Below are 15673 nucleotides of genomic sequence, written 5' to 3' on the forward strand. Positions count from 1 at the left end.
CTAGATGAAGATACATCAGCGCACTATCACCAAGTTAGAATATCATTTCAATAATAGCCAGAGATCTGCCAGACAAGCAAACCTATTTTTTTCCCAATTAAGCATATTGTTTATGTATGTTAAGCAGCACTTTCTTAAATTCAAGACAAGAAACCTAAGCCAACATTTCTGTTATCATCTGGAATATATCAGCACAAAAACATGCAACCAATTTTACAATAATTTCTACGCAATTAGAAAGACTGGAATTTGACTCTAGTACCTCAAATAGCACATTGTATGTGGTCATGGTGATTAGGCTTGTTTGAAGTGTTAGCCTCTCAGCCAGCAGAGAGAACAATCCATGTCCAAGCATGATTTCAGCTTTCCTCCTAAAATTATATGACAGGTTAAATAAAAACAGTGCATTCGGAATACCTAACACTTAATTTGTTGCCCAATTCTAGAGAAGTCACCTTTAAGTTTATTTCTAGTGCACTTTCAAAGAAAGCATCCTTCTCTTCCCACCCACCCCTCCTCCCCCAATTTGTTTTGATGGCTTAGCTTATATTATCTGTGCTTTGGGACCTATAAACTGTTTTTCTACTATGGTAACAGAAAACAAAACTGGGAGACACTATTAAGTGAATTACCTACACTGTAGGCCCTGCATTTCAAGGTTCATCAAAACTATCATAATTAAGACTTCAGCAAAATGGCTAGCAACAAACATTAATGTATATAGATTATCTTTGTTCCTATCAGAAATTTGACAGCTACATAACAGAGGCATTTGGACAATCAAAACTCAACTGAGAAAGCTGAGAGATGCATGAGCTTTAGATACCCACACGCAGCCTTTTTGCTCCTCCCTTCATGCAACTGAGCGGTTAACCAACTTTAAGCTATGGTTTCATATTCTGTCTTGTTTGGGAGCTATTAATCATAGTTCCTTTGTTCAGCTATAGTGGTTAACTGTAGCTTCCTGACTTGTCTCCCCACTTGCATAAAGGGAAGAATGAAGCAGCAGCAAAGGGGCTGCATGGAAGTGAATAAAGCTCATACATATCATAGCCAAGATTCAATTGTGACCAATATTAGCAAATTTATGCCAATCTAGTGATAAATAATTGAGATTATGTTTTATTTATTTGGTTAGTTAGTTAATTTGGTAGATTTAAATCCTACTTTTCAACTAGAGCTCTCAAAGTGCTTACAATATTTAGAAAATACAACAGATATAACAGGAACTACATGCTCAGAAAACAAAATTGAACAACACAACCAGCTCCAACTGAACAGAGCCTTTGACGTTAGTTGATGCTATCTGGTTGTGTGTGTGTGTGTGAGAGAGAGAGAGAGAGAGAGGTCCCAATGCAACAGACCCTGGTGTTTTCTTTGCCTCCTTCTTTCCCACAGAGCAGTTGATGTTTTTAGCTCTCCTGACAGCAGTACCAATGTAAAACAAAGTAATATCTACAATCTAGAAAAATAATATTTAAAACCTAAGTTGCTTTTGTGGCTCAAGTTGTTTGAGACCATCCAATACTTACTTGGGTGCCAGATGTTTTAAGAAGTAGCCCATCACCTTTAGAGCTTGTACCCTGATCCCTTCACTTTTTGATGCAAGAAGTTTGTAGACAACACTATGTGTGTGAGAGAGAGAGAGATAAAACAGTTTTTATAAAGTAAGAATGCATGCAAGAACTTAATAGAACACGTAGACGTTGGTCCCACTACAGTTAATTTTATTTATTTATTTTATTTATTTATTACATTTTTATACCACCCAATAGCCGAAGCTCTCTGGTTCTCAGTTAATCATGAGTAAAGCTGCACAATTAGTAGTAAGTCTTATTACATAGAGTAGTACTCAAGTAAAGCATGCATGGGACTGAGCTACATTTCCCATTGAAACCAATGGAACAAGTTAGTCACAACCAGCTGGAAATTCCATTGCTATTAATGAGAACCACAATTAATTTTAGTGAGATTGAAGCCAAAGAATGTTTGTTTTTTGGGATAGTTATATTCTGCTAAATATAATAAAATCCCTTAGCAGTATACATTTATCTTAGTTCAAAATGACAAGATACATAATAAGCAATGACTACATGAAAATAATTACAAAATAGCATTATTATTTTTTAAAGAAAACAGCTCTCTCTCAAACATCAGTGGGGAAACAGTATATTTGCTATGCATTCCTTTCAAATATTGTTCCCTCACCCGGTTCACAGTGTAAGAAAACACATTTATTAGCACTTCTACATTCCAAGTGACAGACGAAAAAGCTCTTAAAAGCCTCAGTCTCCTGTGAGGGAGAAACTTATGCTAACAGTAATATTTGACATGTGTCCCTTGCTAGTCATTTATGACAGCTTTCAGAAGAGTGGGGGAAACTAATGCTGTCATCTGACATCCTTTTCATTTCACTCACACACTGCACTTGAAATTATTACATAAAAAAACAAGGTTAATTCTATACATATTAGAATCCTAGAAGAGCAGTCTTGCATGTAATATTGTAGAAATGGCTATTGCCCTTCTGTCAAAATCATAAGTTTGCTTTTTAACATCCCAGTACCAGCTTCCTAATCAGACTTTGAAGGGTCTTTTTTAAAATCCTATTGAGTGTGAAAACAAAATATTTTACTATTATTATTATTATCATTATCATTTATATACTGCCCCATAGCTGAAACTTTCTGGGTGGTTTCAAAGATTAATATATGTACAGAATATATGTACAGAGTAAGGTTGGTTGCCACCAAACATACATTCCTCACCATAATTAAAAGATATATGATGCAGACATATGGCTGAAAGCCTGTACATCCAATGTCAGAAAATAATACAGAAAAGAAGCCGCTTATTTGAACTGTTCATTGTTACAAATTTAACAAGAAATTGTAATTGTTTCATCTGACTAATTACGGTGCCATATTGCAATGTTTAACGTGGTTGTATACTTTTCCCTCAAAGCTGGCCTTTCTCCATACTAGTCAAACTGCACTGGATACCAAGAAACACAAGGCACATGTGGGAGGGTGCCAAGATTCCTGGTACCCCACTCCTCCTATATCACATGCCGTCCCATACTGTTCTTGTGAATACTCAGAACCTTGGAATGATTTTTAAGGGGAGCAGAGGCCTGCAGCAGGGGAGAGAGGGCAGGAAACCTGTCTTGAGGGGGGGTAATTCATTTGTGGTTGTATTAGGATTCAACCATAACCTTTGCTGGTCGATGGTCCCACACCATCCCATGGAATGTGCCTAAACAAGAAATCAGCTGGAGTACAAAAGGACGATAATCACTTCCGATGCTAATATGGCATGCAAAACAACCTAACCCCATCCATATGGTTGTCATGTACATGCATTGCTGAAAGGATGCAGAATCAAACCTCATTGAAACAGATGGGGTAATGTTTAAATTGAGCCAGGGCTGCCCAAAGACATGTTGCTACCTGAGGCTGAGGCACATGGCAACCCTCCCACCAAAGTCATGGTACATAGTATGCAGTACCCAAAGCCAATCAAAGTATTGGCACTTGTGTCAGAAATTCCCACATCACCAGAAAAATGGATATTGCTGTTTTTTATGCTTTAGGTTTTTTGTATATTTGTTTTTAATGTTCATTGTTTTAAACCTTTGTAAACCGCCCAGAGAGCTTCAGCTATGGGGCGGTATATAAATGTAATAAATAAATAAAATAAATAAAAATTCTGTTGCTTGAGGCAGCTGCCTCATTTTGCCTAATGATAGGGCCAGTCCTGCAAATGGTGTTCTAAGATTATATTCCGCATATGTTATTTAGTGCATAGTTAACTAATTCAACGTATGTTAGCATTATTTAGCATATAGTTAAGTAATGTCTGACCAATAAACACAAGAATATCCGTTCAAGAGTTTAATGATATTCAATGTAGCTTCACAATTAGGCTGCAAGTCCAAGTTTTATCATTAAAGAGTACACAGGGATGCACTGTTTGGAAGTTTTCAACACCATAGATAGGTAACTTGCTTTTCTTTCTTGCCTGTGAGAAGCATAATCCCACCAATTAAAATTCCAGCCTCTCAACTAATTCTCATGGGACGTTTCCATAAAGATATAAAAAATGAACCTGCTCCTTCTGTCTGCAACAGGCCAAGCTAGATGCCAGCTAACTCCAAAACTAATGGACTGAGGTGGAACTCTCAAACAAACGTAGCTTAATTACTAGGTGGGTACACACCTGGTTGTCCAATTACAAGCCTATCCGATTGCTTTTCCATTTAGGAAGACAAAGCTTTATCCATCTTGCTGGCTTGCTGTAGTCCAGCAGGATTTTATTCAATGAGAAAAATTCCTGACCCATTGTGACAGCTTCCTCAGTTACAATATGCATAAATAATGACAGTTAGAAGATGAAGGATAGTGTTACCATTTCAGACTACATACTTGCTCATGCACTCATAACTAATATACATTACACAACATGCAAATGAAACAAAAATGCAGACAGAGCAAGCTTACTCACTTTTCAAATAAAACCATTCAACTGGCCTTCACGAGGCTACCACTAATTAAGCTAAGAAATTAGTATAAGCAGCACCCCACACACATACCAGTACTCCCTGGATCAAATTATGGTTATGGAGCCTCTGAAAGATTATATTATAATCAACGGTATATAAATGTTACAAATAAATAAATAAAATTTCCTTATTTGCTAGCTGTTAAATTATATCTTAGTGACCACACAAATAGGTGGCAGAGGAAGGGGAATTTTTTAGCCAAGGCAACTTGCAAGCATGACAAAATGCACAAATCCGTTGGCAAATCCCTTATACAATTCAGTCCCACTGAACTTTGTACTTTTCTACAAGAAGAAATTCCTTACATATGCCTGAAGTTTTGGAACATTAGCTATCCAGGTATTAAAAACATTACTAGTACGTCACAGATAGTAGATTTAGCTGAATATGGATATATGTAGTTCACATTACTTTTTTTGACTTCTGTGCTTCTTTGCAGACACTAAGAACCATTTCCCCCCTGTCCTCTTATACCAGTGATCTGCACTAGAGAGGAATTACAGACAGAAGCCATAAACTATTCAGCAGCATCAGTTGCAAACTGAGCCTGTCTTTGGAGCAGTCTTTTAAGATGATACAAAGGCTGTGATTGCTATCATAAAGTTTGCTCTCAAGACTGAGCAACCAGACTTACATTTGATAATGCTACTTCGAATCTCAAACATTGCAGAAAAGCAATCTGAGGAGGCCAGGATAACTAGATATGGGTACGTACATGCCAATGTTACTGCTATTTTAAACTCTACAGTCGAACAAATGTAAGCCCAGTGAAATTTTACTAGGTACTTCAAAATGTCTACAAATAAAGCAAAACCTCAAGAAAGAAAAAGGTTTTAAACCTGGATAATACATGCCAACAGTTCTTTGGAAGATCGAAATATACTGAAGGGTGGAAAATTATGGAAGGCCATTTTAGCCTCTGTCATATTAAGAAGGAGTGCAGGATATGCATGAGGAGAACATAGGACCGCCTATGGTATCTTCAGTTTTTGGACGGTATAGAAATGAAATTAAATAAATAAATATCTTAATATTTTGAAAGAATAAAAAACCCTACACTTTGTTTATAAAACCACAATATCCTATATTAGATATTTTAAAACATTCTTCCTTTGTGCATTTGAAGTATCAACAGTACTTATATTAGCCACACAACAATTTAAAAATATAAGGGAAGGAGAGGCAGTTACATCAAGGAAGTACTGATTTTTTTAAAAAAAACATCAACAAATGACAGGAAAATAAATGATTTCTCACAGCAGACTAGTTGCATACACATTCGCCTGTGCTAGCTAATAAAAAAAAAGGAATGCCTTTTGCCACTTAAGTAAAAACAAAGTTATACATGAGAGACCTCATATGATATTCATTATTCAGAGTGTTTTATTAGTTTCCAGCACATACCACATTACCATACAAATGATCACAACAGCCAGCACCACAAAAAGTATCAGTAAAGAGAGGGGGAAAGCAATAATGAGCAGGATCAGGTGACCCTTGAGGCAGGAAAAGTTGTAATGTGTAATATGATACAACCCAGGGTTAACCAGTAGTTGTGAGAATGCATTTTATACAGCAAATGAGTTACTGCTCTCAAAACTGTTCTAACAGTAACTCTCTTATTTGACTGTGTGTTTGCATTCTCTCCTGGCATCAACCCTAAATTCATTTTAAGTGAGAAAAGGTCCAGTGTTGTGGCCACCCATGGAGCCATAAACTAAACAATGACATTTGCAAATTCAACTGGGGTATGAACCTCCGTCTAGTACGAATAGGAGGTGTAGGAAGAGACAACACATTGTGTGGGTTGAAGGCAGGGTACAACTTTAATAAAACACATAGAAGCAACATAAACAATTTGGTACTGAAGGAGCAAGGACTCAAGTATAGTGGCACAAGCTTAGGTTGAGCACAGTCAGCCTGCTGAAACACAAGCTTAGGAAACAGAATAGCATCAGGCAGAGGCTGATACAGTGAAGAACTACTGCTCCCAGGCAAACCCTTTCTTCCCCTGTTTCAGCATAAGTGAGAAAGTCACTAGGATAGTCTGCACTTTGATGATCATGTGTGCTCCTCCATTTCTCCTAGAGCCAAGCCCCAGATCCAAGCAGCTTAATGCTCTGATTGAAGAAGGGGGACTGAAGTATATATACTGAACAGCATGAAATCCAAGGGTTCATACTCAAGATAATTTGATGATCATTAATTACTTGTACTTAAAACTGCCCTCTTGGACTCATAATCAAGGTGGTTAAAAACGGAAATTATGGATTTGCCCCAAACATTTCCAATTCAGATACATGGATGTTGAAGGAATTTTAATCCACTTTAGGGACTGCAAACTACTGCAAATAACTTTTGAATAAAAGGGTGGAATCTTGTGTTTATGGCAAGTCCATGTTAACTAAAACCAAGTTAACTAAAACTTCTATAGGTATAATTAGATTCTTGAAACCAGAGTTTAATGCCAGATTGAGATTAACATCCAGCTACAGTACATTTTCTAGTTGAAGAGATTAAATACTAAAGTCTTGGGGGAAATTTGGGCATTGTATGGTAGCTATGGAGTCTCTGAAAACAGAAGCTAGCACATGTGTTAAGAGCTTCTGAAACTCTGTGTGTAGCACACAGACCATGGTGTTCACTTAACATTTTAATCTCTGCCTTACCTTACAATTCAAAGTCATTAAATATTCACCTGTAATAAGTCCATCCTATGTATAATGAGACCACAACATTAATGCACAAGAGGAGAAACTGGGTAAATCAAAGCAAATTATTGTGCAATGGTAAATTTGACAAGACAGCCAGGAACTGAAGTGACTAGCAAGATAATTAAAATACTTTTGGGGGTTATTGCTATTTTCACTGAAATCTAACTCTTACCGTAATCCATTCCTCTGATCAAAGGCAGGGATCATAGAACTTGGGTGCTCTGACATGAGAGCAACGAGCAGTTGTAGGACATCCATTAAATTGTCATCCTGTTAAACATAAAGAGAAAGCCACATTTGAACTGATGTTTCATTCTAATATTGCTGATTTAATTTTACTGACATCTTCTCTGTATTTTTTCACCTCCTGTCATTATAGATTAATCATAACTAAGTCAATTCACTGAAAAGAGAGCAGCTGTTTATGCATCTGCCTATTCTTTGCAGAGGACCATTTTAACATATGGGTATCTAGAGGTGGAGCCAGGAAGCCTGCCCAATGCCAGGGGCAGGGCAAGAGCATGGCCTATTCTCCAGGACTTGCATCATGCGTAACATGTGAAGGATCTTCATAATCAAAGAGAAAATAAATATTAGGGAAAATACATGCGATCATGAATGAACCAACTACAAGAAAATCCCTTGTAGGGCTTGCTTAACTTGAACCACTATCTGAGCAAGGCTATTAAGAACTTGGAACTAGCAAAACAGTTACAAACTGCAACAAAGTTATCTTTGGCCGTAGTATCGGAAACACACATACACACACTCCAGGATCTAAAGAACTAAGCAACTAGTTCCATTTGTCCAAGAAAACTCTGGTGACTTTCAAAAGGAAGCCACAACCACCACCTCACACCACAGAGTTTTTTTAAAAAAACAAAAAAAACTGGGGAGACTTTTGAAAGCAATTTGTGATATGGCATAAATATCTGTTCAAAGAACTTTTTTAAAAAATCACCAATGGGAATACCCAAAACTCTTATGTATGTCTAAAGTAGTTCTTTGGATCACAGCCATTATACACCAGCTTAAGGTCCCACCAAGTTTGATGGATAGAGGAGGAGGGATGGAGAGTTTATTTCTGAAAATTCTACGCACGTTCTGCAGTTCTCCTTCTATAAATTCCACTTATGTCAATGAGTCAGCCATGAATAACTGGGTGAAAAACTTCCACTTCTGATTGTAACCCTAACCCTGAAACCATTTAGTGGCAAAATGTCCCAGTGGACAATCAGCAAAACTATGTGTAAGTAAGCAATTTAAGGCTTCAATCCTGAATTTGCAAGGAGGCTCTGTTTAAGTTTTTCCCCAATGTGAAATTGTTCTGTACATATAGCAACCACATTTATGTCTTGAGGTTGATATAGTGTATACTGACTATACTGAAAACATAATTTTAAAGGAGAAAGCAGTGTTGTGCAAAAAACGGACTTGCAAGGTATTGCCACAAAATTAAATGGCAAGTCCATTACAGAAAGTATAATTTCATGTTACATTTAATGTCCCCAAATAGGTTAAGAAATAAACAAAAAGCATGGAAAGATGCTCCAAGTGATAAAATGATGTTAGTGGTTGCTTACTTTACATAAAAACAATTCAAAGGTCTGCATTTATATATTATAATTTTCACTAAGAATGTAAGTATATTCTCAAGATTTGCTCAACTTTTAGTTGCAGCCTAGGATGTCTCCTCCTGTACCTCCTCCTGATGCTTTAGGGTGGATTCCTGCATTGAGCAGGGGGTTGGACTCGATGGCCTTGTAGGCCCCTTGCAACTCTGCTATTCTATGATTCTATCTTAAGGAGGCAGCTTTTTTTTCAAGTGCAATCTCCCAGCATTCAATGCAAGTATAGGTGAAAGCTGAATAGGAGGGGAAATCTATACTTCTTGAAGCAAAATTCAATTAATTCTTTATTCTACTCATTTCAAGCACCCTGAAAGAGAATTAATTTGGTTAGATTTATGCCCCAATTTCCCAAGTCTTTGATGTTACATCTGGCATCAAGCACTTGCTTGGTGCTAAAATACGAAGATGAAGATATCCCAGTAACCAACATTTATTTTCAATTATGTTTGCAAGCTTTGCTTTGAGTTCATTAACATCTTTATTTTTAAGTTCACATTTAGAAAGAGTTATTTTACTTAAAAGGCAAAATAAGAATAAAATTACTCGAACCATATTAAACAATCCCAGCTTTGCCATCTGTTATTCCCCCACCCCACCCAGTGTATCAGCTCATTGAACTGATTTTATGCTTCTTTTTTCTTACTTCAGAGCCATCTTGTGGCAGGAGGGGATATTTTATTCAAAAGGACCTTGGGAACTGAATTGCTAAATTTAGATTACCTCATGAATGGTGAGGAGATAGTTGAGAATGCCCTGAAGTTCATCTTCTTTCACTCCATGATCCTTAAAATATAAAATCAACATGGCATAAACAAACAAATCATGCATACAAAATATAGAACACAAATGGTACACTCCTAAGTTAGTTAAATGGCTGTGAAATCAATAGGATTCATGCACATATAACTTTTCCAGGCTTGCACTATTGGCCTCTATTCTCCATGGAATCCATGCAAATCCCATATATTATTCCTTTCAATCTCAATCTAAATCCTCAATCCAATCCTTTTTTTAGAATGAATCCCTTACTTATCCATTGAACAGGTTTATTGGAATGACGTCATAGGTTAACAAAACAGAATTTCTAGCTAAGGGGGAAAGGAGAAACTCCCTGTTGAAACAAGATACTTGTACTCGAATGCTTGTGAAAGAGATAGAAAAAGGAAAACTTTCTAAAAGATTCTAAAATGAGAGGGGTGGAGGGGTGTGTGTAAAGTAATCAAGGTTTCTCTGATGCAATCACTTGGAAAATGCACTTAGCAAAGCAAAAAGTCAGAAAATCTAAGGATGTTTGCTGCAAGGCAATGATCCTTTGAACATGTGAAGAGTGCATTTTCCTCAGAACTACACTTTATCCTCACAAATCTAGAATTAAGGATACTGAATTATAATGCACATGGCATGTCTGTCAGATAGTGCCCTCCTTTTCCCCATTCCAAGTTGCCTCCCCATCACCTCTGTTCCTCCAAGCTGAAGAACAGTTCTTAGCAAAATAAAGTCAGTCTTCTGGGGTAGGACAGGACCAGTCTGATAGGACCTTCATTTTATTTCGTAGAGTATTTCTGACATGTCTTTTGGTTAGAAACACCCAATGCAGCTATCTATATTTCAAATCCTAAAAACAAATGATTAAAACTGCACAAAACAATAGCCAAGAAGGTGCTTATACTCTCCAGCATTGCAAACAGCCAATAATGGCATACGGAATAACTAAACGCAAAATTTTGGTGAAAAAAGGCAATTTTTCACTTTCTGCAGTAAGACCCAATGCGACTCCTGACAAAGAACACTCCAAAACTTAGGTGCCACAACCAAAATGGCCATGTAAACTCTGGTTGCCTTGAGGTGAAGACAAACATAAAATAAAAACCCATCTTTACCCAGAGCATACCAGTAATTTAGATTCTGGAAGCAATGTTTATTCTATTTAAAACTGGAAGGAGGCTTCACCTATCCCTGGAGAGCTTGATTAACTTAAATATCTCTAGCCAGGGGAGATGGCAAAGGCAGCAACAGAGAAGGGATGGGAAAACAGAAAGAGTAGGTAGGAGCAACACGGATGGCTTGAAATTTGCCATGGACAGAAAACTGGTGTGCTCATATTAGATCCATTACAACACTGGGCTCACAGCATAGATGAAGAACATGCTTAACCCTCTGTATTTTATGCTGCAGAAGGAGATATTATACTGAAAAGAGCAGCTGGTTTGGATCAGACTAAAGACCTATCTAGTCTAGCATTCTGTTCCCAGAGAGATAAACCAGATTCCTATGTGAAGCCCACATACAGGTCATAGGAACAATAGCTCATGTTCCACAGCAATTGGTAAACAAAGGCATGCTACCTCTGATACTGGAGATAATATATGATTATCTTGACTAGTAGCCACTGGTAGTCTTATCCTTCATGAATTTGTCCAATGCCCTTTAAAGCCATCCATGTTGGTGGCCATCACCATGTATTGTGGTAATGAATTATGTTAACTGCACTATGTGAAGCAGCACTTCCTTTTGCCTGTCCTAAATCTCCTATCACTTAGCTTCATTGAATAACCTTCTCCCTATCCACTTTCTCCACACCATGCATAATTTGGGAGCAGACTCCTTACCTTCATCACTAACTGCTTAACGAACATCAGCAAAAAGGCTCGTAGAGAAAGAATCTCTTTTTGATTAGGTCGGGGTCCATCTTAATTTGAAAGAGACAGGTTATTTTACACCATTCACTAGACCGCTTGAAATTATTATGATGCAATTATAATAACTCCCTGCTCCAACACGCGCATACACCAACACACACACTAATTGAGAGATTCAGTTCATATTCTAACTAGATAGAACATTTCAGGCATTATTAATTTAGTTTTACTTTAGTTTTAAAACATTAATTCAAGCCAAAACAAGTATCCCAAACAAAAAAATTCACCTGAATTGGCTCCAATTTAAGGGTTGGGTTGCCACATAATGTTTCTCCTCCATGTGAAAAGTATTTAATCAGAAATGTAAAATCCATATATATTTTCCAGGAAAGAACCATGAAAAGTAGACTATATTCATACCCATTCTTATCTTAGGCATATATCTTGCAAAATCTATGCACACCACATTCCATTGTAATAATTTCCATGTGTATTTTCTCCACATGGAGACAAACACTGACCCTAAATAAACTGGTTTAAACCATACCTTTCTACATAAGTTTGTTATCTTGACTTGTGTGTTCTTTTGAAGTGTCATGAGTTACAGAATGCCTGCAAAGGCATTCATTCTTCTAAAATACATCCTGCATTTGTTTATTAGTTACTATATTTATAGGCCGCTTTTCAGCCTTAACAACTGTCATATCAGATTATAATAAGAACAAATTGTAAACCAATTCAAATTTAAAACCAAGAGGTTGTTAGCACTGAGGTTGCAATTGCAATTGCACCCCCAGGCTTTGATTCAAAAGTGTCTTCTGCCAGCAGAAAGACTTCTCTGAATTCTGGCAACTGCCCACTTATGCTGCAGGCCCTTGTGCCCCATCCCACAACATTCCAGAAGCTCCCTCAACCCTCAGGAGTGGCTGGTGGGGGGCAGAGGAGGCACAGTGGGGGCGGGGAGGAGAAAGGAATGCCCAGTTGTGCACATGGAATTCTGCTCAGAAATCTCTGGGTCCCACCTCCACTCTTTACAGTCCATGCATGCTGCAGACGTAAGCTTGTTCTAGTTTGTCCACCTATCCATGTAGGGGATAATGAAGCCCCTCCTAATGCCGGTTCTCACTCTCAGACTTTGGTGATCTGGCTGCTCTGGGGTCCTTTTAATGTGCTGTAACAGCAGCTAAACAAGAAAATATAATGCTCTTCATGAAATAGAGCAATTTGCAAAGGGTTCTCTTGGCGAGGGCAGAGAACAACATAGAGGAGCCATTGTTTGGGACAAGTCTTGGTATAAACAAGATTAGAAAGATCTACATATGCAAATTCCTGCTCACAATACAAACACACAAATATACCAAAGCTCTCCTTACTGTAGTTTGTTTTATACAATGGGCACGTTATGATTGACAAAGGAGCAATTTGTAGGACCACTTTGACGTTAAAACCCCAAAAAAACTTTGATTTAAAAACACATACCACCACCACACACCTCTATTAAGAAGTAGGACAAGAGCCTAACCTTTTTTAAAAAATAAATAAAATACTATAATATTCTTGGCAAACTGGTAGAGTCAAGTATTTTCTGTACCTACTGAAGTTCTCTTTTTCTTCTTAACCCAAGGTATCACAGTAAGCAGGACAGAACATCAGCCCCTCTACTTGAAGTGGAAAAGCACTGTTAGAATGCCTCCGGGCCAAGGCATCCTTTCCTTTATCATTTCCAGAGGGGTAGCCATGTCAGTCTATTGTAGCAAAATCTCAGCAACGAATAACCTTGTGGCACCTCAAAAACAACCACATTTATAATGCCACCAGCTTTTGTGGACCAAAGTCAACTATGGTCTACAAAAGCTCTTATGCCATAATAAATGTGTTCATCTCAACGCTGCCACAAGATTCTTTGCTGCCTTTCCTTTATATATACATCTCTCAACTAACAGAATAGAACAAGACTCTGAAGATACAAAAGAAGGTAGGGATTCACCTCATGCCTCACACATTCTGCCCCTACCAGAATATATATTTTAGATAGCAAACAGAAACAAACACAAAAATAAAGAGGGCAGTAGCTGTCATTCTTGCTTTGTTGATGAAGAGTAGGAAGGCTTAGACATACCTAAGCCTTTGGGAATAATTCCACTGCGATCTTGAGGATTCACTACCCAGTAGTAATACTTCAATGTGTGCATCGCCTGTAGCACTGTTGCAGCTCGTCGAATTGCATTGTATATGTTAGCTGTGCCAATAAACTCAGTTGACAGGTATGTGTACAGGATCAGCTGAACCTACGTCACCCAATTAAAAAGAGAAGAGGTTAACTGAGATTTTATATACATGAAAAAATAAAGCTCCAGACAAGTAGAGGATTGCAGTGGCAGCGCTGTAATCTTATATACATTTACACTGAATTAACTGGGCATTACTTAATTATCTAGCTTGAGAAGTGGGTGTATTCTTGTATTATCTGCATACCACTAATTCATATGTTACTTTTCTCCATAATATTACATACATAAGTATTTTCAGCCACAGAAAAAGGCAGCTAGGCAAATTCATGTGTGCATTAAATATGCCATTAGAACTAGGCCCTTCTGATCTCAAAAATCTAGTCATTAGTGTGCACCAACAAAGGAAGTGAGGCAGGTGGCTACCAGGAGGAGGGCCTTCTCTGCTGTGGCACCCCGGCTGTGGAATGAGCTCCCTAAGGAGATTCGCTTGGCATCTACATTATACGCTTTTAGACGCCAGGTGAAGACCGTTTTATTCTCCCAGCATTTTAACAGTCTATAAATAAATTTTAACTTGGTGTTTTAAATTTGTAATTTTGCATTGCTGCTGTTTTTATCTGGTTGAGCTTTTATATTGTATTTTATATTATGGTTTTATACGGTTGTTTCATACTTTGAATGTTTTTAATTTTTGTGAACCACCCAGAGAGCTCCGGCTATTGGGCGGTATAAAAATGTAATAAATAAATAAATAAAATATCACCCATATCAGCCTGCCTGCACTTTAAGATCAGTAGGAGAGGCTCTTCTCATCAGCCCACCTGTGAGCACAGTTAGGTGCGTGACCACACGTGAGATGGCCTCCTCTGCAGTGGCCCAACCTCGGAATAAGTCATCATCGGAAGTCCACCATGTTCTATCATTTCAAGGCTTTTAAATAAGCCTTGAAAACATATTACTTTACCTTGGCCTTCTCTTGAAATAGGGAACTTGTTGCTGTTGTTGTTGTTGTTGCTATTTTTATTGATTTTTTATTGCTGTTTTTATTGTGTTTGTTTTTAAAGCTTTTAATATTATAACAGTTCTACATGCTTTATTGCTGCAAGCTGACTTGGGAGGGCTTCTGCTCTGAAAGGTGGCTAAGAAATTATTTAAATAAATAATAGGTCCTTCTATTTATTCACATAAATAGACACTATTTTACCTTGGCTGGAGTATGAATCCATATTGCAGGGTTAAGGAGAATATGATCACACAGTTGCTTCAGTAAGGGCAATCCATGGTGCAGATTGCTCAGATATTTAGCAAAGGCAAGGCAAAGTTCTAGCACAGCTCTGTTAATGTGTGCTTTGGAAGACTGTAGAAACAGAAGGAAAATGTGTTCAATTGTAGATAATGGTTAGCATGTCCAAAACATGAAACACAGCAAGATTCAAAATGAGGGAGGGGTGGGGGGAAGCAAGCATCAAGTTTCATTTACCTTTTCAAGACTGTATCCTATTACAAGGAAGCCCTTACAGGAAAGCATTTGTTCTTGCATAGCAATTGAGTTCTTCAGCAACTCCATGATGAAAGCCAATAGAATGGAACTAAAAAAATATACATTCACGTATTATATTACAGATTTTAAAGCAAAGTTGCACTTTTTTTATTAAGCTTCTGTTGTATTTCTCTCCTCAGTCCAGTACCACATGTTACTTATTAAAGTAGATCTATTTTTTTAATGCTTCCAATAAAACTACTGAATTTGCACACAGTTGTTATAGTTCCTGTTCAGATAACCACCATCACCCCATGGTAATTGTTTGATCCAAACAAACATGAGTATACCCAGATTGCAGTTCCACAAACTGTTGTGCAAGTGCTAGTGGAAAATGTCACAAAGTGAACAACATCA

The 15673-nt window shown here is 37.6% G+C and overlaps 1 protein-coding gene across 3 annotated transcripts in view; it reads right to left on the bottom strand.

Annotated features, from left to right (window-relative positions):
• LRBA (LPS responsive beige-like anchor protein) overlaps positions 1–15673 on the bottom strand; it is a 424729-nt gene that overhangs the window by 356495 nt on the left and 52561 nt on the right. For all 3 annotated transcript variants that reach the window (XM_063136108.1, XM_063136109.1, XM_063136107.1), the window contains exons 12-19: positions 15257–15365; positions 14981–15133; positions 13665–13833; positions 11516–11595; positions 9627–9689; positions 7448–7545; positions 1533–1625; positions 263–371 (exon numbers count right to left, since the gene is read on the bottom strand). In XM_063136108.1, the coding sequence (XP_062992178.1) occupies positions 263–371; positions 1533–1625; positions 7448–7545; positions 9627–9689; positions 11516–11595; positions 13665–13833; positions 14981–15133; positions 15257–15365 (874 nt within the window). The remainder of the gene's footprint in view (positions 1–262; positions 372–1532; positions 1626–7447; positions 7546–9626; positions 9690–11515; positions 11596–13664; positions 13834–14980; positions 15134–15256; positions 15366–15673) is intronic.

Source organism: Elgaria multicarinata, chromosome 10, assembly GCF_023053635.1.
Source record: "Elgaria multicarinata webbii isolate HBS135686 ecotype San Diego chromosome 10, rElgMul1.1.pri, whole genome shotgun sequence".
Classification (NCBI taxonomy): domain Eukaryota; kingdom Metazoa; phylum Chordata; class Lepidosauria; order Squamata; family Anguidae; genus Elgaria; species Elgaria multicarinata.